We start from the raw sequence: 24,352 nt of genomic DNA on the forward strand, positions 1-24,352 counted from the left end.
AAAATTTCTTTGTCGTCCTTCGGTATCAGAGATATAAAGGCTCTTGTCCAAGACTGAGGTATTTGTTCTCCCAACATAATTCTATTGAATAAAATTTTTAAAGGTTGTAACAATATAGCTGACAATGACTTATAATAAGTTGCTGTTAAACCATCCGTCCCAGGAGCTTTACCAACTTTCAATTGTTTAATTGCATTTAAAATTTCATCTGTTGTAATCTCATCATCCATAATTTTCTGCTGCTCCACTGTAAGTTTATATATAGGTGAAGATTGTAAATATTTATCAATATCTTTGCTGTTTATAGTCTCTGAGGAGTATAAATGCGAATAAAATTCAGTGAATGCCTTTTTAATCAATGTCAAAATATCTTAATTGGATTAAGGACTGGTATCTGCTCCAAAATACAAAATTTCTTCTAATTCAGCCATTCTACTGTAGATTTTGTAATCAAGAGAAACATGGTATAAAGAAACTTTCAGTGCTTCTTTGATTTTGCTTAATATTAACTGAACCAGAAAACTATTACTGATTTAATAAAATCCTGGCTTAGGATAACTTAAGCATTTTTCATCCTATATGAGCAGTGGTTGGGACCCACTGATCCCTTGAGGCTCACTTAAAATAATTTATTTTACTGCTGTTCTATTTTGCTCTCTTTCTATTCATTCTAAAATGTTTGTGTACTGAACTATTTTTTAAAGAAAGTTTCCATTATGAAATTGTATTTATCTTTTATAGCAAAATGCTATACATAATATGTACAGTTGATGTATTTAAATATGTTTTTATGCTTTCTAGAGAACCTCTTTGGGACAGTTTATAGAAAATAATATAAAATGAAAGCAATTGTGTAGTACAATCTCAAAATAACTTACCAAGGTATCATTAATAAAGGTATAATTTACCTTTAAGGAAAAAGTATTCAAAATGAGTATGATACAGAATAGATTATTAAAAGAAAGTGCAATATTTTATTTTATCTGTGAGTTTTTAAATAAATTAAAACATTTGCAATAAATACAATGAAAATATTTTATTCTGTTATTATTGAATATACACCTCAATTTTCTGTTTATTCCAATACAAAGTAACTTTAACAAATAAAAGTGCAAAGTATAAAATATAATACAATTAATACACTTACAATAAAAGTTAAATCAGTAATTAACAATTAAAAGCTTGGAAAAGAAATGATTATCTTATCCTAAATCTGTGGCCTGGAGAAGCCCTTGGAGTCTTATGATTTCAAGAATATATTTTACTTGTTTAGCATTACATATGCTAATAAAGTCTAGAAAGTCTCAAGATCTTGACCCTCTGCACAGCAGGGAGAGATATAATAAATTCAAGGGTTGCCCAGCTATGGTGAGCTTCTGCAAATATGGTTTTTGAAGATTATTTCTTCAAACTAAACATGATAAAAATGATTTAACTAAGATGGAAGCAAATGCCTCTGAACTTTTCCTCACAATTACACGGGGAAAAGGGAAACTAAATCTTAAATACTAAATCATGATTTAACTTGTTGACAAAATCATAATTGTTTGTTTACATCATAATTGCTGGATTCACACAAAATTCTAAGTAAATCATGTTACAGTTAGCATATTGCATAAAACCATGCTATAAAATGGAAGGACTGGAGATCACAACTGCACTGATATTCCACTAAGATATAATTTAATTAAAGTTTACTTGACTCTGAGCAAGATTTGTAAAAGATACTAAACCAAGAATCAATTATGACATAGCAACATATGAGAACTCTATATTCATGTAATTTACAGAATCACAAAGTAACCAGACCATTTCCACTGTGTTAAAATATACATTTTATATAAACCCAGCCAGGGCTAATAGTTGCCTACAAACTCAGAAGATTCAGCTAATTTGATAAATAAATAATTGAAGTTCTTAATGAGTAAATAGGTAATCAGAACATAAGTCATGGATGGAACCATCAGAGATACCTTTGCCTTACCTTTGATAGCACTCACAGTTATCTTTCACGCAAGGCCTGTAGTTCTTCACCGCCTCATCAATTTGAACAAGGATTTTTTTCCAGCGTGCATCTAAAATTTAAACAGACAATTTTGCAAATGTCATTATTATTTCCACTGTGTTGTTGATGCAGGTACTACAAGGTTTTCATATACAGTATGTTCTGTGAATGCTGTGCTTGCAACATGAATGGAATTGGATTTACACTTTTATGATAAAAGTATTCACGTTTTCCTCTAATACTACTTTTTCGAAAGATACGAAAGCATACAAAAACCCCCAAAATGATTAAAGTCTTTTCCCTTAAATTATACAATTAAATAACTGCAGGAAAATACATTATGAACTTCTTGTTAAATACATCAGCTAAGTATATTAAAATGTTTGTCTTGCAATATTTTTAGTTAAAATCCATGTATCATTGTATCTCTTTAATTTCCTTTGAATCTTTAGCACATTGGATATTATTTTCACTCTTTTTTCCTTGACTAATAATGTATTGTTTTTCATATAAACTGCTCTGAGTTCTGCTAAACATGAGTTAGCTGATGTGTAGATTAATGGTGGTACATTAATTAGATCTGGGGAAAAAAGGGTCTTGCAAACTAGAGATAGATTAAAGTTATAAAAGTCATAAAGTTATAAAAATTTGCCTCTAAATTATGGTTTAATTCACCTGCATGATAATTTATTTGCACAGTATTGTTTTGATTAAAAACTTCAATGTATGGCATAAGTAGATAAGATGTAGGAGTAACTGTCACTGACAAGCCAATGTATTTTTTAAGTTCTTCATTTACGAAGTGACCATGCCAAGCCACAAATTCCTTTCTGGCATCTACATTTATGCCCACAGAATGATGTGGTTTTAAATGCAATAGCACTCAGGTAGTATTTAATCGTGAATAAAACTTTTGTGGTGATATTTTTATATTACAAATAATGCTGCATTACATTATTCTAGAGTCTTCTGACATGTGGGACTATATAGTCCAGAGTCAGCATGGTCAACAGGAGCTGGGACCAATAGTTATCAGATATTAAAGGCAACAAGTGAGCAGAAATAGCTTCAGCTCTATTCTCCAATGTTCAAAGGGGGGGGGGGATATACTCCAGCAATAATTAAATTACTGCTTAAACAAACTGCAGATGCAATTTTACCTGGATAAACTTTTCTTTTTCATTAATTAATCTGCAGAAAATGTAAAAGTAGATTTAAGGGATTAGCAGCACTCCACGCTTGATTCGGAAAAAGTTGTTCAGAGGTAAAGAGCAAGCACAGGAAAAGATGCAGCTACGCAAAATGGACCTAAACGTGTTATGTCAAAACACTTCTTTTGGAATTGAATCAAATTGCTGCACAGTCCTAATAAATTACAAAAGCAAATGCTATCATATTGTTTTTATGATTAAGATTCCTCAGTCTGTTTTCTAATATACAAAAAGCAATGCTTCCAGATGTGGGAGAGAAACTCCTAGAATTCGTCGTGATGCCAAAGATATCTGATAAACTGTAGGATATCAGATCGTAGAAAAATCTTAATTTAGCGATTTAGTTCGGTAAATTTATTTTTAATTATTTGCAAAAACAGTATAATATTGAGAATAGTTCAACGCGTTAGGAAACAAGCTCTAGATGAATGTTCAAATCTCTGGCAAATAAAAAGGAAACCTATAAAGGAATACAATATGATATTGGCCTCTGAACAATGAATGACTGATTCCAGAGAGTCAAGAATGAGATGGTGCAGAAAGAACTCCTGGATCCCATAGAGCAGCAAAATTGGATCGAGATATATTTCTGTCCCATTTGCTTCCGATCAGTGAAACATCATCCTAACAACACTCACCTGCTGAGCTACTGCCCCAGCACACAGTAAACAGAAACAGAATAAAAACCTGTAAAATCCCAAGAGACAACTGCAGACGCCGCATGGCGCCGAACACCAATCTACAACTTTCACGCATGCGCCCACACATCCTCCCGAATTTCACTGGAACCGATTCATTGAAAAAAAAGGAAAAGCTGATCGCATTAAGCCCCACCTCCACCTAGTTAACGCGCAAGCTCAGAAGTGGTGTCCCGCCGCTGCCGCCTTGGTTGATGGGGTTTGTAGTTTATTAACAGGAAAAGCTGTTTTGTGTGGCGCGTCTTCGCGCGTTGACAACAGAACCAGGTTAATGCCACATTCTAATATATGAAGATGTAGATTATGTCCCACTGGCAGTCATCTCATTTCAAACAGACTCGGTGCTCTCTCCAAACACAAAAACTTGTTGATATCCAGACAGCTTTTGCTGGGAGATCGGCCCTTTGGGCTCAACGATTGGCTACTTGAGCTTTGAAAGCTCAAGTCCAATGTAGGGAGAAACCGTGGGAGGAGTTAATGTACGGTTGCATTGGAACCGCCTGTTAGAAAATGGCCTTCCGCCCCGGCCCAATGACGCCGCTTATTGTCTCTCAGCACCCGAGCTTCCTCCAATCTGTGCTGCGCCCCGCAGCTCCACGCGGACTAAACTGCCGGAGGACCTCATCCACTAACAGTGTTTCTCAACCTTGACAATTTTAAGGCATGTGGACTTCAACTCCCAGAATTCCACAGCCAGCAACGCTGGCTGTGGAATTCTGGGAGTTGAAGTCCACATGCCTTAAAATTGTCAAGGTTGAGAAACACTGCACTAAAGGCACAGGCACGGCCAACTGCGGGAAAAGATACCTCTGGAAGATTCAGAGGTTCTTGGCTATTTATCGTAAATGGCAGGGGTGAACTTATAATTTGCATTGGAAAACTTGTATGGAAACCTAATTCAGTGCTTGTTAATCCCTGTCCGGAGCCTAAGAAATTTGCAAGGTCACATCCATGCAGAATATGTATTAAAGAGAAGCTTTTCTGGACAGCCTACTCTACGGGTTAGCTGATCTGCAACGTATTATGTGAACTCGGGAAAAATCACGGGGAAAAATCACGATTCTGTTAATCATATTTCTCTTGCAAATATAGCACATCAAGTTGCCCGTTTTCTTTGTGCAGTTAAGACAATGCGGTTTGTACACAGACTGGAAGGGGTATGGGTTAGTCAGAACAAAACGGGATTAAAATAATCAAGACTCTTTTTTCGTAGGTAGTCCGTTGCAAAACAAAAACATAAATTGTTGGTCATTGCATTAAACAATGAAGGGAAAGCTCTGAAGCATGATTATTATTATTATTATTATTATTATTATTATTATTATTATTATTATTATTATTATTATTATTATTATTATTATTATTAAATACGTAGAAAGGAAAATTGGCAGCATTGTTTAAAGTGAGTGATCTCCCAATGACCCAAAATCTTGATCTGAGGAAAAATAGCACATATTTAATCTCTCTGCCATTCTGCTCAAATTGATTGCCAGATGAAAGTCTCTTTTAACAGGCTAAAGCTTGTTTTAGTTGATGAGAAATGCACTCGGTTATATAACAGAATAGAAGAAAAGGAAATAGCATAAGATATGCCTCTGTTTTATTTTCTGGGAAGATTTTCAAACAATATCCCTATAGTAGATGTACATTCATCAGTTGCAGTCAGCATTTCAAATTAGAAGATTGTCTTCACTGTGACTTCGTATGCATTGCAGTTATTTTAGAATAAACAAAAATAAAACTGTTTCCCCACAAAGATAAAGAATGCAATTATCTAAGTAGGAAGCTGATTCAGAATATATTCAAAACACAATATAGAAGCATCCCAAACCTTCAGGAATTTTGAAATGGGTCAGATGTGAATCCTGTGCAAACAGATTGACAATATTATTACATTCACTACAATGCACCACCATTTATTTATTTATCAAATTTATATGCGATCCTTCTTGCCTGAGTGAGTCTGGATGGTTTACAAATAAAAGTCATACAGTCATATAAAAGAAACATAGATAGAAACAAAGTGAAAACAAGTAAAAAGAGGTTAAAAAGTTATAAAATTTAAAAGGCAGAGTGTCATCAAGCCACCAATCAATCTTCAGGATTACATGTCACTCTTAGATCCCCAGGTCAGTGGCAGAATTGGATCTTGATGCTCTTCAAGAAGGCTAGCATCTAATCTGAGAACAAAATATTCCATAGGGCAGGGCAACAGCAGAAAAGGCACCTTTCCTAAGCCCTGCCAATCAAAATTCTTTAAGGGTCCAGAACATATCCTCCCGGCCTGATTGGGAGGAGTGAGTTGTTATAATTGGGACAAGATGGTTCCACAGTTAATCTGGTCCCATGCCATTTAGAACTTAAAAGGTAACCACCACTTTGAATTGGACCTGGAAGCAAACTGGCATTGAATGCAACTCACATAGCAGGGATGTTACATTTGCAATCCTAGGGGTGCCCCAAATTGCTTACAATGCCACATTCTGCACTGGCTGTAGCTTCTGGATATTCTTCAAGGGTAGCCCCATGTAGAGCACATTGCAGTGGTCCATCAGAAAGATTATAAAGGCATGAGTGACTGAAGAAGAGCTGCTTGATACAGCAAGGGACATAACTAGCAGATGTCTCATTAATATTCTTCATTCTTATTTCTCAGATTCAGGAAACTTTTAATTTTGCAAAGTAGATGAACATTAGAAAGGAAAAGCTTTTGCAGTTTATTGCCAAACTGAAAGTCTGCATTAGGTTATGTGAGAACGGCGTCACACTCAAATAGTTAAAATGCTTAGGTAAAATTGTTGTGCTTTCTCTTTTTGCTTTGCTAGTACAATTTAGTACAATGTATGTATTTATTGAAAGTGCTAAATATTAACTAAAACTATCTTTTCCATAGCTTCTCAGAATTTAGTCTCACACACTTTTAATAAATATAAGATTAAAATGTTAGTATTTGTTCAGATCTGAGCTATTCATATTTATTTCTAAGTAAAACTTCTTAAATATTTCTTGGTAACATAAAATAGAGAAAATGGAGAAAAAAATAGGAGAATGGAAAAGGATTTGTATTTAAACTAGGCTTTTGTACATACTCATACATGACAATAAGTATTCACTAAATTCAGTGGATTGTTTTTAAAAAGTAGTTTGGAATGGGTTGAAAAATCAGAAGAATTTAAAATATTTTGAGTCTTATACAGATAGTCCTCAACCTACAACCATAATTGTGCCCAAATTTTGTGTTGCTGAGAAATTTGTTAAGTGAGTTTTGCACCATTATATGACTTTTCTTGCCACATTGTTAAGTGAATCACTGCAGTTGTTGAATTAGTTGTTGTTAAGTGAATCTAGCTTCCCCATTGACTTTGCTTGTTAAAACGGGGGTCCCTAACACGTGGTCCATGGACCGGCACCGAAACAAGCAAAATTCCATCCACGGGATGCAGGCAGTACATGAAACCACGCCTCCTCCAGTCTGCAGAAAAACCTCTGTCCACGGAACCGGTCCCTGATGCTCAAAAGGTTGGGGACCTCTGTGTTAGAAGATTGCAAAAGGTGATCACATGACCCCAGGACACTGCAACCATCATAAATGTGAGCCAGTTGTCAAGCATCCAAATGTAAACCATAAGACCGTTGCAGTGTGAAAAATGGTCATAAGCCACTTTTTTCAGTTGTAACTTCGAACTGTCACTAGGTGAACTGTTGTAAGTCAAGGACTACCTGTACTTGCTGGTCATCATGTTGTGTCCTTATTCTTCTACCTTCTTTATAGCCCGTGATATTTTTACTGTAAATATGTAATATTGCAAGAAATTAATTTATTTGGAGATGCCAGTAATCCATGATTATCATTCATACCTGAGTAAAATTCATTGCAATATTGTAATGTTCATAATTGTCCTGGTGGGACTCCATATTGATTTTCAGTTATCTTTTTTGTCCTGACAACAAGAGCAGATTCAGTTGCTTCATGGAAATATAAGACTCAACATCTGTAGATAGCAGGAACTTAAAAAGAAAGGAATTCTTGCAGAACATTCAGAATGGATTTCAGTACTGTCACAAAGGAGACTTACTTAGATGGATTGGAGAATTTCTTCCGAATCTCATCACTGTCTTCATCAGTGAAGGAATTCATTTCTGTTGATATCTGTGTGTGCTTTAAATATAATTGTTCCAGTTACATAAAATTCAACCAAAAGTTTAAATGAGATTATTCAATGCAGAAAAATATATTGCCGTGGAGAAAATATAAGCGTCTTGGGAATCCCCCCATGCCCTCCTATTGCAGTCTCTTGTTAAATAACTCATCAAACTTCCATCTGAGGTTTTGTGATTTCAGAGTTCAATAGCTTTCTCCAACTAATCATCCCGGGAGATAAACTGCCAATAACGGATAATTAAGTTGCATGGGGCTCTATTAAAACTTTACGAGACAATATTTTTGAGATCTATACTTGCAAATTAGCTGCAGTGGGCATTGTTAAGAAGATACTGTTTGCATAAGAAATAAACAGGAGAAGGATGTACATTAAACATATTCTCCATTGGCTGAAAATTGCAGCAAATTCATTTTAATCCATTCCAAAATTAGAAACAGAGCCCTGAGCATTCATTAAGGATGCTGTTGCTCATCAGACAGATGCATCAGGGCAAAACTCCAGAGACAAACTGCCTTTCTCACAGACAAGATGATTCACTTAATAATAAAATGCAAAAGAAATTGAAAACCAGTAAAAACTTTTTCTGAACTAAATAAAAGAGCTAGTGCTTGAAAAGACTGATATTCATATCATATACACCTATAAATAAATATACATCATATATTTAGCATTTTTCTTCATTACTGAAATTATTTCATTGAAATATAAATATTATAGGTTAATGCTACCGTTCGTCCCTGGAGAAAACTTTTCGAGTATGCCTCATTCAAGTCAAATATTTGGTACTGTAATATGTGCTAATAAAATCATAAAATATTTTTACTCCTGCATATATAATTATATGCAGAATTAGTCCATAGGGTTAAATTATTTCAAAGATTAATGTTTAAATATATTATAAAATACCAGCTATTTTGGTAACAGTAATTGCTCTCAATTTGAAGGCATGATGAAATATAATTAGAATATTCAATATTCTATTTAAATGTAGGTACTCTGGAAAATTAAAGATCTGTATAGGTTCTTGGGAATCCTTCACAAGTTATATTTTAGGATATGGTCAACATGTTTTAAACACGGTCAAATACAATATTTGGAGAATCATTTGTTTTAGTCTTAAGTCAATATCTATGCTTTATTTGTTTATTTGTTTGTTACATTTATATTCTACCCATTCCTAAGATTTGAGCAATCAACAATATCAACATAATATGATATAAACATGTACATCTAAATAAATAAGTACATCTAAAATGGCAAAATCAGAAAAGGTACAGATTTAATCTATTGTTCTGAGCTGTCATATTTCTTTCTCATAAATTATTTTTATTTTTTCTATGCAACATAATTATGACTTTTAAGAGGCCAATCTTTGTCCCAAAGGAAGACAAAGATTAGCCTGGAGCAAGACACAACATATATTGGTGCCTTCAAAATGTGTTGGAAAAACTGAGAATACCATAAACAATCAAGAAAACCAATAGATCATTGAACAAACCAACCCAAAATTCTCACTTGAAGCACAGATAACCAGGTTCAAATTATTGTACATTGGGTACATTATGAGAAGCTCTAGTATAACTCTCTGAAGAAGGTTCTAATGCTGGGAAAAGTGAAAGGAAAACAGAGAAGGACAAACAATGGCACAGTGGATAAACTCAATTATAAAAATGTCAAAACATTGTTCATGCTGCTACATTCTGGACCACCTACACCTTCAGGATTTTTATTTATTTATTAAATTTATACAACTAACCATTCCAAATACATGCTTTGATAAATAACATAAAGAAGCCAAGGGAAAAAACCAACATAATTAATATAATGGTGATATCGGCTGAATCAAACAGCCAGAGCCATAGCTCAGAACAAAACTAGCCTCCAAGGCCTTACAGAAATTCAGCAGAGTTGGGTCAAATCCATCTCTGGAGGAATTATATTTCAGAGGGCAGGCACCATGACAGAAAAAGCTTTCCTGACTCTCATAGGTTGACCTAGGATCCAGACCATGTCCCTCTTGCTGAATCCTACATTATGTGTAAAAAAAAAAAAAACACTGGGGAGAGACTGTTCCATAAGAAATTGGTCTCATGTCACGAAGAGCTTTATAATTTACTACCAGCACCTTGAATTGCACCAAAAACACACTGGCCATGGTATAAGTAACTGTATAAAGCTTCCTGGTCCAGGAATGGGTGCAACTGATAGCAACATACAGCTGGATAACAGCTCTCCTATCCACAGCTGCCATCTTTTACTCTATGCCATATAGAGCATAGTAATCCAAACTGGAGATGAACTAAGATATAAGCACCATGAGCAGGTCCCCTGCTCCAGCAATAGGCACAGTTGGTGCAGAAGATGAGCCTGTGCAAAAACTCCACATTTCCACAGTTGCCATCTGCTTTTCATAAAAGTTTCAGTTCAAGAGTTCATCAAAAGTGTGCACCAAATCTGACCAGGGAAGTGTACCCACATATTGGCCTCATTAAGCCTTATTGCAAATGTGACCAATGCCAACTCAATATTGTAACCAATCCTGAAACATGATTGGAATAGATCCAAATAATCCATTTCCTATAGGATCCTGGAGCTGTTGGCTGGCCATTTTCTTAACAATCTTTCCTAAAAAGGAAAGGTTGGAAACTATATGAAAGTTGTCCAGAATTGCTTAGTCCTTCTTAAGGCAGAGGCACACCACTTCTCCATTAGAGCTGAATTCATACATAACAGATCTAACCTTAGGTAGTGGAAGGATTCATCTCCAGGACAACTCGTCTTCTGGTATTCAGCACATTTCTTCAGGTAATTCTTAATTGCATATATGGCTTTCCAAATCCATTAATAAACCTTCATCAATCTAATATGGCCCACTTCTTTTTAGATTCACAAGCCAGCCTTTCTAAGAAATCAAGTTCTAAATTAGCCAAAGGTGTCTGGATCCATTTTAATTGCCAGCAATTATCTTGTTCTCCTATTTTTGTTCTTCCCAGAGTCCTCTCTATTTTTTTTAAGACCCCCACCTCTAAAGGCAACCAATCCATGGTCCCTTTTCTCTCTCTTATGATAACATGACTTTGGAAAAGTGAATAGGAAGAGTTTTTGAACTTCAACGTTGGAGAAGACTCCTGAGAATATCATGAAGAAATCAATTGGATCATCAAATAAATCAACCCAGAATTCTCACTCAAGCCACAAGCTACCAGCCTCAAATTATCCTACTTTAGACACATTATGGAAAAGCCTAGTTCTATAAAGAAGACTCGAAAGCAGGAAAAGATAAAAGGAAAGAGAAGAGGTCAACCAGCAACATGTTGGATGGACTTCATTACAGCAGTTTTAGGTGCATTGTTGGAAGATTTGAAAGACCAGGTTAGGGACGGATCATCATGGACAAATCTATCTATGTGGTAGTTAAGAGTCAATACCAATGTAATGGCACATAACACTGGACAACAAAGATTTTTCTTCCTGTAAAGGTATATTGTATAGATTTTTGGCTGCTAACCACAAAATAATCTGTAATTTAACCTATTGCATACTGTTTTGTAAAAAAATGTCTGTTTTTTACAGTAGTACCTGTTGGTCATGCTGCACACATGAAAGAAACATAGGAAAATGTGGAACTCTTGTTGAAGCATATCCAGTACACCAAGTACAACTGAAATATCTGTGGTTTTGCTGCTTGGAATGCAGCTCGGATATAGGAAATACTGTTGTTACATATGCAAACACAGCTCTCTTTACATTACAAAGAAATGATCACTCTGAAAGAATTTCATTCCAGGACAGAAAATCATAGCACATGAATCACTTGTTGACCAGACAAATATATTTTTGCCTCCACTTTACATAAAACCCAGACTGATGAAAAGAATTGTGTAAATCATGAACAAAGAAAGTGAAGATTTTTTGTTATTTGAGACAGATGTTTCCAAGAATAACTGATGCCAAGATTAAAGATGGTAATCTTTTTTGCAAATTACTTGAGAGAATGAATGAGCATTGATTCACAAAGTAAATATGTGAAAGAATGTAGAACATATAATCATAGGGCTGGAAGGAACCTCGGAGGACTTCTAGTGCAAGTCCCTACTTAAGGCAGTAGACCTTATACCACAATTCCAGGAGACAAGCTATTCCATTGATTAATTATTCTCACTGTCCAAAAATTTCTCCTTACTTCTACCTTGGAAGATTGAAATGGAAAAAAAGACATCTGAAAAAATAAGTTATTTAGCAACTTCTCCAATAGCAGTGAGTAGTTTAAAGGAATAAAGGCAGTGAAGTTAGATACGGAAATGGGGAGTCATGATACGTATATTATAAAAAATATGTTGGTTCCATGCAGTGCTTTTTTTGTAAAAAAAAAAAAAAAAGGTGCCAGAACTCACACATGTCATACAACCCACCTTGCCTACCCTACAAGGTTCCATCCAAAAAAGGTGCCGGAACTCCGTTCTGGGCGTTCTATGACAAAAAAAGCCCTGGTTCCATGTATGAAATAACATATTGTGGCTGTTCAGCTGTTTTCATTCTAGAGAGGTCATGATCCAGCTGAACTAAAACCAAAGATTTCTGGTTATAGATTGAAATAAATCCCTGATAGGTCCTGTTTTCTACGTGGCTGGTAGACCAGCCCATAAATTAGTTGTACTAACTAGTGAGTTCATTTCTGTTCTCTGGGCTGACACCATAGCATTTAAATGCAAAATTTAACCAGTCCATCCACCTCCTCTCTTGATCATCTCTTTTCCTTCCCTTCACTGTTTCAAATGCTGTTTGTTGCTGATGATTTTGTATTTTTCTTGCTGTCACCCACCCAAAATACCTGTATCTGGAACAAGCATTTTCTAAATCCTTGCCCAGATCCAAAATGTAGAAAGTGGGTAGAAAGTGGGACACAGATACTTTGTCTCTGCACAGAAAGGCCAAACCAGGTTGCTACATACATTGAATGGGTTATCCATTGAACATTTTGCACATTCCTAATAAAAAGGAATGGAAAGTGAACAGTTTTGGTACAAACTAGAGTTTCTATTTATAGAGTTTCTATTTATTTTACTAATTTCATGCTCTTGATATCTCTGGTTTACTATTTCTTACTCTTTTTCTACACTTTTCATAATGTTACTCATTCCAAAGTATATAGCATTATGCAGTGCTTTTTTTCTAAAAAAAAAAAAAGGTGCCGAAACTCACACGTCATACAACCTGCCTTGCCTACTCTACAAGGTTCCATCCAAAAAAGTTGGTGGAACTCCGTTCTGGGCGTTCTATGAGGAAAAAAAGCCCTGGCATTATGCATATATATATGAATGCTATCCTACTTCCTGAACTAATAACATTCAAGCCACTCTGGGAAAATAAAACTTTGCTGTGCAGAAGATATAATACTAGCAATCATAAGGTGTTATGTTACAAATATCTTTTTTCTCTGCTTTAAGAATTTTTCTGAAAATAAACAATGTGGAAGAATTGGCGGGGAAAATGCATGGAGGTTACATAGAGGATGCATATACGGTTATCTGCGGCATTGTGAGATGCCATGAATAGGACAGAACAATTGCACAATAAAACATCTGGAAGCATTTTATTTTCCCCACTGCTGCATTGAAGTGCTATCTATTATCCTTAAATAATAAGAAAACTGTACCAGTCTGGAATTTGCTGCTCCAATTGCCAATTTCTATCCTTTCTTTCACTGCCTCTTACTAGTTGCTTGATTCTCCTCCATGTTAATGTATAATAAAGTCTAACAAACACTGCATTTGATTGGAATCAGAAGAATATGTCTATGGAGATTCTTAGTCATCTAGGTTCATGAAAAAAGCTCCTTTGGGACATCAGAAGAATATTTAGCACAGGATGATTTATGGCTGTCTCCATCATGGATGCGGGCATATTTGTGCTGCTTAAGGAAGGCTTTTATATATTTATATATTTTAGGGAAGGCTTTTATATATTTATATATTTTGATTCATGGGCCAACCACATTGACCACTCAGCAGGTAGTCCTCAATGGAACTTCATCTACATGGAGGGAAGCATGCAATTGGGTACCTCAAGGTTCAATCTTGGGCCAAGTACTCTTCAATATTTTCATAAATGATCTAGATGAAGGGATGCAAGGGAATTCATCAAATTTGCAGATGTTACAAGCTTGGGGATTGCTAACACTTTGAAAGATAGACTCAAGATTCAGAAGGATCTTGACAGACTTCAACATTGAGCCCTATCCTATAAGATGCAGTTCAATAGTGAGAAAGATAAGGTGCTGCACTTAGGCAGGAAAAACCAAATGCATAGAATAGAATAGAATAGAATAGAATAGAATAGAATAGAATAGAATAGAATAGAATAGAATAGAATAGAATAGAATAGAATAGGCAGTACCTGGCTCAATAGTAGTGATTGTGAGAGGGATCTAGGTATCTTAGTGGACCACTACTTAAATATGAGCCAGTAATGTGCCTCAGCTGCCAAAAAAACCCAATGCAGTTCTAGGCTATATCAACACTGGGATAGTGTCTAGATAATCACTTCACACTGCACTGTGAGATCACATTTAGAATACTGCCTCAAGGTTTGGATCACCACAATTCAAAAAGATGTTGAAGGTCTAGAAAATGTGCAACAAAGAACAACAAAGACGATAAAGATTCTGGAAGCTAAATTGTACAATGAACAGTTGAGGAAGCTAGAGGAAGTTAGCTTGACAAAGAGAAGGATTGGGGGGGGAGATGATAACTGTTTTCCAATACTTGAGGGGCTGTCATAAAGAAGAGGAGATTGACTTATTCTTAAGGCATTAGAAGGTAGAACAAGTAATAGGTGGAAGCTTGTTAAAAAGAGATCCAACCTAGAAGTAAGGAGAAATTTTCTGACAGTGAGAGCAATTAATCAATGGAATGGCTTGCCTCTTGAAGTTGTGGCTGCTCCATCACTGCAGGTTTTCAAAAATAGACTGGGCATACGTTTGATTGGGATGTTATAAGGTTCCTTCCTTGAGCAGGGGGTTGAACTAGAAGGCCTCCAAGATCCCTTCCAGGGTTATGATTCTATGGTCAACATCAAAATAAAGGAGAAACTATTCCTCCTGCATCCACACTCTTCTCCTCTATCCATCAGGGCTAATTGGACAACTGAAAAAAAATCAAAGAATGATTTTGTAAAATAAGTTACCCATGTTGGAAGTACTGTCAATTAACATTAATTGCAAAAAATGATTTATTATAAACATTTTACTCAATACTAGATCTTAAAATAAAATCCAGTTTATATTCTGTATAGGATATTTATTAATATATTTTTCATGAAAATAGGATAGCTAAATACCAATTAAAATACATCCGTATACCGTATGATATAATATGACATAATTTTTCCTAATAAAAATAATAAACAGTTTACAATACTACCTTCTATGTCCTATTGGATTTATTAGAACGTAGTTTTCATCAAATGCATAGAGAATCAGTCTAATTACTGGTTCTTTGTATGTTTTCCTGAGATGCTTCTCTCAATACAATATGTCCCCCAGGTCTTGTTCCAATAGTTAAATAATGCTTCCTGAATTAATCTATAGGAGTCATAGAGGAAGCAATGCTGTTGTAAATACAGCAATTGCAGGTAGGTGCAATATTCTTTCTGAACATGTTAGATTGTGAAACTGATAAGTAACAATCCCTTACCTGTGGAGCCGTAAACTATAATAAAACGAATAAAGTTTTATTAGGGGCAGATTGTTAGAAATGGGATATACATTTTAGAGATAATAATTGATTTATTTATGAAATATTCAAAGGATTTTATACTATCAAGTGTGACCTCACACAATTTTTCACCACAAATAAAATTTCACGATAAGTGGCATGCCAATGCAACAAGAGGAATATTAATATAATCCAAATATAGTACCTTTGAATGAATGCGTTACTTATTTCAACAAAATAAGTAACAGAGTAATGTACGTGAACGATTCATTCTGCTTTCTTTGAGCACAAGTGTAAAATATTATTTTGAGCTTGACTATTCTTAATACGTTTATAACTATGACTTTGCATATGGAATCATAACCAGGCATTAATATATTCTACTTCAAATACATCCTATATATACAATTTCTTTTAAAAACTCAGCCTCTACATAAAGGAAATTACTTTTCCCTCATTCACGATAAATTGCTTACTAAGAAGCTTACTCACTGGGAGTCACCATGTAAAATGACTCTGTCATTTAGACAGCAATGTAACCATGTCAGACAATTGATGCTGAGCATATGTTGCAGCTGCACGAACACCAGCTTGCCCTACACCCAATAGCCATCTATCCTCAGATGTGATAGAAACAAGTATCTATTGAGTAAGAATTACTTCTACTCTATTTTACTTCTTGATATAAATGAGAAGAATGCCATTTTAGCATTGTCCTCCAATATCCAAAGTTTTGCAGCAGAATTAACACAGAAAAATCAGAAAATTCTTAACAGATGATCTAAATATTACCTGGTATAATATTAGATGAGTCCTAAAAGCTGTTTAGCGAATAATGATTGCAGCTTCTTAGAAAATTATGCAATTCCTTCCAAATGTCTGTTTCAAGGAAATCATAGGCAGTTCTGTATGATCCATCTTGTACTAAAAGTCTCTTTTCATTTTACATGAGAAATACAAGATTCTACTCCAGGTTTTTTTTTTCAATTTCCCCCAAATAAATGAATCAAACTTCAATCCAATGTGCAGTTTCTTAGGAAAAGCAGCCCTGAACATGATGGGACTTATTTACATGTAAAAATGCATTTGCAATGCGAACTAAAACTACATAATTAAAATAATAGTTGCTTAACTTCCCCATTCTGAATTTTTGGCTTTTTTATTGTATCAATTGTACTAGGAACTAGTTTGATTGACATTACTGCTGATATTAATTTTGAAGCTCCAAAGAAGCTTGGGACTCACTGTGTGAAAGATTGCGTCCCTCTTCTGTGCATGGTTGGTTTCAGAAGAAATATCTTAGGATGGAGAGAGGGAATGGGAGAAAAAATAAGAACACCCTGCACAAGGACTGGTTGAACAGTTAAAAGAATCTTACAAACAACCCTTAATATGCAATACTAATAGGGCATATCTGAAATCATTAACACTTTCTATAAATCAGTATGTATCAGTCTTCTGTAACTTACTCCCTCCTCTTCATGTCACCATTACACACATACCCACTTGGTTGGGGATGTCTGCTCACAACTGCACATCTAACAAATGATAGAAACACATGTCAAATCATCTAAATGTATTTATCTCTGTATGCATCAGTATTTTGCTTTTCATTATTGCATCTCTGGACAGATTATAACATAAAAAAAATATAATAAAATATACAACAAATACTTATATACTTAGTCTGCTAGAATGAATTTGGTTTGGGGATTATCTAATTTGGTCCTGTATGACAAAAAACAGAATTATCTCATCTAGAAGATTTGTGATTATTTTATTTAGAATAAACAGAGGAATTTTCATGAAAATGTCCAGATGGAAGTTATGTCTATTTTTGTATATATTTCCACTACAAAAAGTTTATTTTTAAAAAAAAAGAATTTGCCATGTTTATGAGAAAAATATGCACCTTGCATGATATGAAAGAAAACTACAAAATAAGGTCAAGTTGTACACTATTTAAGAAAAATAAAAGGAAAATAAAGATTTAGTATACAATGGTCCTGATGCTTATTAATGCAATAATATATTTTTAAAACTTCATCTTGTTTTGAGATTGCAGTCTGTGGGTATCTGGAAAATAAATTATTTTGTTCTCTTATTTTGTATCAAAAAACAACATTATCCGCATGGAGGCAAGTATGCTAAGAATGATAAAAAAAATGAATCTTGACATTTTTAAAATGGAAAATTCCTAGGTGATGCATAACTATTTTTGTGAATTCAAAGTTGCATACCAAAGTAAATAAATATTAGTGCAGTGCTTGAGAAGAATTTTCCCTTCTAATCCGGCATCTTAGAATTGCTAGTTTGAGGCAACTGTTATTTAGAAATTTTGCTTTTTTAATGGGAATTTTTAACTGATCTCCTCAGCCATCCTGTATAAACTGTAACAGTATATTATGAACATGACTTTCTTCAATTATTAGTCTTTAGAGTCAGTCTGGGGCTATTTCTTACTGAAGCATGCTATGGGATGAGCGGGATCAGAGTTAGGAGTGGATGATAAGGAAAGAGATCTTGGATCTTGTAGTAATGGTAAAATAGTTCAATTAGGGTGTTGCCACAATGTGCACTCAGAGATGCCAATATCACAATAAACCAATGGCTGAACAGCATCTGGAAAATTGTATGCAGGCTCTGGTCACTTCTAAAAAAGGGCTCAGTGCAGCTGGAGGAAGTTCAGATGCAGACAATTAATATAAGGGTTTTTTTTTGTCTCCAGAAAGGAAACAAACAAGAGAGGATATGACTGAGGCATACAAAATTATACATGGCATGGATAAAATAGACAAGGAGGCTAATGACACCAGGTACAGCTATCAGAATTGACAATGAAGATATTGATAACTTCTGGTAGATATCTTCTCCTTGAGAAATCAAACAAATGGATCATGGAACAAATCAGAGTTCTCACTTGGAAAACAAATGGCCAGGCTCAAATTATCGTATTTTGGATATATTATGGAAACCAAATATTATGATAATATAATGTAATGTATAATATAATGTAATGCTATGCATAGCATAGCATAGCATAGCATAGCATAGCATAGCATAGCATAGCATAGCATAGCATAACATAACATAACATAACATAACATAACATAACATAACATTTGCTCCATTATATCCTTCACTGTGGAAGCATGTTCATTGCATCTCGAGCAGAATAGTTGTTTTGTCTTGTTTCTTTTCCAGATGGTAACCCAGCAATTTATCTGATGTTATCTTATTCAGATATTTCTGCTTAACAAAGGTCAGTCTGTTGCATCTTGTTTATTTCCATTAAACATAGTTGATTATGAATTGATTTAAACTTTTGTGCTAAATCCAAACAGAATTACGTTTGTACCTTAATTCTAATTGGTTCAGTTTGGGATACATTATGGAAAGACCTAGTTCTCTGGAGAAATCTATAATGCTGGGAAAGATGGAAAGAAAGAGAAAAAGAGGATGGCAAGCAATAAGGTATTCTGTTTTTGCATGGCTTGCTTTGTATTTTATGCCAGAGATCAAATATTCTAGAATCCTATACTGTAGATAAAGAAATAGAAGAAATTAAACTGATTTGGAAGAAACAGTTTCATTCCTGTTGATATTTCAAATTTATGCCTTTGTGCATTGAATAAGAGGAAACAGATTATCTAGAACTGTTCAGATTTGACAGAGAGATGGCCTTAATTGGTCTTTTGGATGATCTTTTCCCCATTACATTATATTATTAAGTTTCTTAAATTCTTAGAGACTACATAGATTTTCCCCATGACCATCTACCTCTAACCTCTTATTTCAATCTTCCAATGGACCACTCATCACCACTTTAACTGAGCCCATCCAGTTTGCTGCTGGTTGTCATGTTCTTCTTTCCTTTCCTTCCACCTTTCCCAACATTAGAGTCTTTTCCAGAGAGACCGGTATTTGTTTAATGTGCCAAAGTAGGATAATTTCAGCCTGGACATTTGTCCTTTGGGTTGATTTGTCTAATGATCCATTTGTTTATTTTCTTGGCTGTCTATGGTGTTCTCACCAAAGTTCAAAAGCATCAATACTTCTCCTACCCTGTTTAAGTAAAATTCAACATTCATTTCCATAGAGTGTCAAAGGAATACCATGGCTATGTTTTGAGTGCCTGAAGAAATTGAGAGTTGCATCAGACTGTACTTTGTGGTAGATTTTATCTTACCAATTAGATATTGTCAAATATTGGAGACATCCACTTGAATCCTTAGAAATTGCTCTAGGTGATTCTTCTTGTATCTCATGTTATGTAATATCTGCATGAAACGATCATACATAGGCTTATACTGCTATTCAGCTGTAAACCTCCTTTCCTGCCAGCCTTGGATTAGATGTGTTAAGATCCTCTGTGTCTCTTAAATTGTAAGAGATGTGAAGGACCAAACTGAAGCTGAATGCAAATAAAATGGAGTTGTTGCTAATTCCAGGGACTATATTTGATATATATCTGGCTCAGATTCCTTCTGGCTCAGGAATTCTGGGAGTTGAAGTCCACGAGTCATGAAAGAGCCAAGGTTGCCTACCCCTGCGTTAGGAGAACACTTAAATATTTGTTATATACCCAATTTATTACTGTTACTATTACATCTGTGTTTATTCTCTTATTGTTAATTTTTGTGGATGCTTTCACTGTATCTTGGTAAGCAATGCAGTAGGGATGAGAGTGGCATAGCCTATAATACAAATAAATATATCTAGAATTTATAAATCATTTTGCTGTGTACAATTCTTGCTGTATATTTCACTGTACCAGACTGACAGAATTGTAATGGTCCTGCTCCATAAGGAGATCCAAATTAAGGCATGCTGACAGATGGCTGCCCAGGCTTTGCTTGAACAAAGGAATTGATTCTATGATCTCCTCTGGCTGATAGGAATTTTTTCATAAGATTGTATAGCCTGAATCCATTATTTAATAATAGATTCCATCATTTTAAGGCATTTTAAAAATGCTTTCACATGCCCTTTTATAAAGGCTCATCCATCCAAATCCCTAAAAATGTCTATAGTTATAAGTATTATTACCTACTGATTACGTTGAAGAATCCATTTCTCCTTCAGTCATTGCAATTTTCTTTTATTTCTAGCAGGCAATTAAAAATCAGGAGTGAAACTGAGATTACATAAAGACTTTGAAGGTATTCCATGTAAACAAAACAAAGACAGAAACAGTTTGGATATTTAGTTTCTAGTGAGCAAAAATATTGTAAAACATAAAATAGTAACAAAATCAATAGCAGCAGATGTATTTTTATTACAAGAGAACAGAATAAATATATTGCAAAAATGAAAGCTATGCTATTTAGGGACATACTGGAATGTAGAACTTGTATGATACATACAATAAAGAACTTAAATCTAGTTTATGCTTTATATTCAAGCAGTTATGGAAATAATTCTTGATCTATTTATTTATTATCTATCATATGTATGTGCATTTACATACTTATAAAGTAACTTTATAATCAATTAAATTATTAATTGTAGTTAATAATTATTTAGAGTAATTAATTAATAATGAAAGCAATTAAACAATGCTTTTTGAAATACAGAGGCTGGATTCACACAATACTCAGATAAACAATATTATAGATTAATGGTGATATATGAATCCAGCCAGTATGTTTTTTGAATGTCTTATATCAACTGAGTATTGTATTGGTCTTTGAGACTTTTTTCTTTACCTTTTCAGAAACAATCCTGTTGTCATGGAAAACCAAACTTTTATAAAGGAGTTTATTTTCTTGGGTTTTTCAAACCATCCTGATCTCTATATTCTATTCTTCTTTATGTTCTTAGCAATCTACGTATTAACTTTAGTGGGAAATGCTCTGATCATTATCTTGATCAAAACTGATGTGACTCTGCATGCACCTATGTACTATTTCTTGACAAATTTGTCCATTCTAGACATTTGTTATATCTCTGCCACACTCCCCGTTATGCTCATTAATTTTTTTCGACTGAGGAAAACTATCTCATATATAGGATGCATTGCCCAATTGTTTTTCCTCATTACTTGTGCAGGAACAGAATGTGTACTGTTGGCTGTCATGGCATATGATCGATATGTGGCTATCTGTAGTCCTTTACATTATTCTAGCATCATGAACCATATTGCTTGCAGGAAGATGGCAGGGTTCTCCTGGTTGTGTGGTTTAGCAAACTCACTGGTGCACACCCTTCTTGCATCATCCTTAACCATCTGCAAGTCAAATCAGCTCAGCCACTTCTTCTGTGATGTCCCTTTGCTTTTGAAGCTCTCTTGCTCAGATACATCAGTGAATGAAGCTGTACTCCATCTAGCCAGTGCTTTGATAGGACTCACCCCCTGCCTCTTTACACTTATCTCCTACATCCGCATCATTGGCACCATTCTGAAGATCAAGACCTCCAAGGGCAGAGCTAAGGCGTTCTCTACCTGTGCTTCACATCTGATTGTGGTTATAGTATTTTATGGTACTGCTAACTTCAATTATAACAGGCCTAGTTCAGGATACTCTCTGGATATTGATACTTTGATTTCCTCTCTATATTGTATTGTGACACCCATGTTAAATCCAATTATTTATAGTCTTAGGAATAAAGAGGTAAGGGCCAGTCTAATGAAAATGAGAAAAATATTTTTCTTTGGCAGTTAGAACTTGAGCAGAGAAAAAAAAGTCTACAACATTACCAATATTTAGGACCCAGGTACCTAAAATATTGCTTCTCCATCCAACCTAGACATTAATATCAACTGTGAAGGCTCTGTTTATCATTTTATTGGATGGTTCACCCACCTAAAGCTTTAGCGCCCCAGTTATGGAACATTTCCAAAGATAAATTAAACTGCCCTCTCCTTGTTTGTATTCTACACTGAAGATAAATCTTTTTACTCATCCATTTTGAAAAGACTAACAGATCCAAGATTAGGCTGCAATTTACACTATTATATTGTGTGTGTTTTTTTAGAATGAGTCACATTTTATTTTTTATAATTGTTGTTAATAATTATTGTCTTATTATTAATAAGACAATTCTATTGTTAATTCATAAATATTTGCTTAAAATAATTTTATACTATTAGTTTTCCTATGGTTTCTAATTAAGGAAGCTGTAGCTTACAATGAAACCTTTAATAAAAACATTCCTATGGTCATCTAAGGGAAATTAATTTGCAAAGAAATTATCGACATTTCGCATTTCTAAAGGAATTATCCCCAGAGCAATAAATGGTTCAAGCATTATCTGACAGATCTCTATGTTTATTTTATGGCCTTCTTTACCTTTGGAGGTAAAAGGGCCACTTTTGTACATCAAACAGTTCTTGTATTCTGGATCCCAGAAGAAAGTTATGAAAGTAGCTTCAAAATAACCTTGGAACTGTAAAATGTTGGAGTATATATGCCCAAAATAACTTGGGTATTCAAAGAAAGGAAGAGAAGTAATGAATGTTGCTGCTATTGTCAAAGACATCTAGGAAAACTTTTGGATGCAAAATAGTGCAATTATGCAGTTGTATGCCAATTTTAATGGATTGTTTATGTTTAAAATAAGTGGATGGAGGGTGGTAAAACATGAATTTCTGACTATAGCAATGGCAAAGGTCATGCTATCCAGATATTCTGTGCTTTTACCACAAGAAACTACGAAGACTGAGCATTTGGAAACCAGACAGCTGAAGCAGCATTTTCTTGAAAGAATGTTTCTCAAAGATTTTTGAGAAAGTGAAAGTGGGATTGACTATCGACTTCCTGCTGGCTTCACCATTGAGTTTCCTTGTAGGAAGCTGACCAGGAGCTTACAAATGTATCTTCCTCCCTCCTCCCCTCCCTCCCTCCTCCCCTCCCTCCCTTTGTGTGGGAATGCACAAGAGGTTCTGTGCAGGTCAAGGATGGCATGGGTCAGGAAGGGTGCATGGTGGTGTTTGAGTGGCTGTTGTGGCTCAAGCACAAAGTAGCTGAGGTATGGATGTTACCTTCCCTGTTGGCTTCTCCATTGACCTGATTTATTAACTTGTTGGAAATTGTCAGGAAATGGTGGAAATGAGGATAACATTACTGTGGCTGACTGTAGCAGCATAGTGGCACTGAAGTAGCAGCAGCACGGGAGCATTGAGGAGGTGACCATAAGTCTCCCAAATTTCATTCAGGCGGAGTATTGGGTTCCAGCATTCTGTACGTTAGCTGATGTACCTTGTTCAATAATTCAACAAATGGTTCCACAAAAAACCCAACCCTCAAAGGGCAGACACAATGGACTATTAGGTCTATTTCTGCTGTCAGTTTTCTATGTTTCTAATAATCCTTCCTCTATGACATATTGTTTCACCCAACTGAGTTTCAAAGAATTGGTCTACTTACCAGTTCTTCAGTCTTTGTTGTGATCATTGGCTCACTTTTGTGAAGATGTTTTCAGTTCCATATGCCTGGCTGAGAAGTCAACTGCGGAGTTCTATATACCTTTTACTGGATCAATTAGATGCAATTAGATGAACAGAGGGCATTGTGTATACTCTACTACTTGGCTCAAACATAGAAAGTTCAATTATAAG

General features: G+C 34.9%; 2 protein-coding genes across 2 annotated transcripts in view; one reads left to right on the forward strand and one right to left on the reverse strand.

Annotated features, from left to right (window-relative positions):
• The window catches only part of POGLUT1 (protein O-glucosyltransferase 1), a gene marked incomplete at its 3' end in the record, with an annotated part of 22,895 nt that extends 18,930 nt beyond the window's left edge, over positions 1 to 3,965 (reverse strand). The window contains 2 exon segments of the mRNA XM_029284466.1: positions 1,985 to 2,075; positions 3,849 to 3,965. Coding sequence (XP_029140299.1) covers positions 1,985 to 2,075; positions 3,849 to 3,939 — 182 coding nt within the window. The 5' untranslated portion in view covers positions 3,940 to 3,965.
• A 17,559-nt stretch (positions 3,966 to 21,524) lies between these two features.
• LOC107289030 (olfactory receptor 5V1-like) lies at positions 21,525 to 23,805 on the forward strand. Its single transcript, XM_015817719.2, has 2 exons — positions 21,525 to 22,406; positions 23,686 to 23,805. The coding sequence occupies exons 1-2, from the start codon at positions 21,525 to 21,527 to the stop codon at positions 23,803 to 23,805; spliced, it is 1,002 nt and encodes a 333-aa protein (XP_015673205.2).
• The last annotated feature ends 547 nt before the right edge of the window (positions 23,806 to 24,352 follow it).

Source organism: Protobothrops mucrosquamatus, unplaced genomic scaffold, assembly GCF_001527695.2.
Source record: "Protobothrops mucrosquamatus isolate PMUCROS unplaced genomic scaffold, P.Mucros_1.0 scaffold624, whole genome shotgun sequence".
In the NCBI taxonomy this organism is placed as follows: Eukaryota; Metazoa; Chordata; class Lepidosauria; order Squamata; family Viperidae; genus Protobothrops; species Protobothrops mucrosquamatus.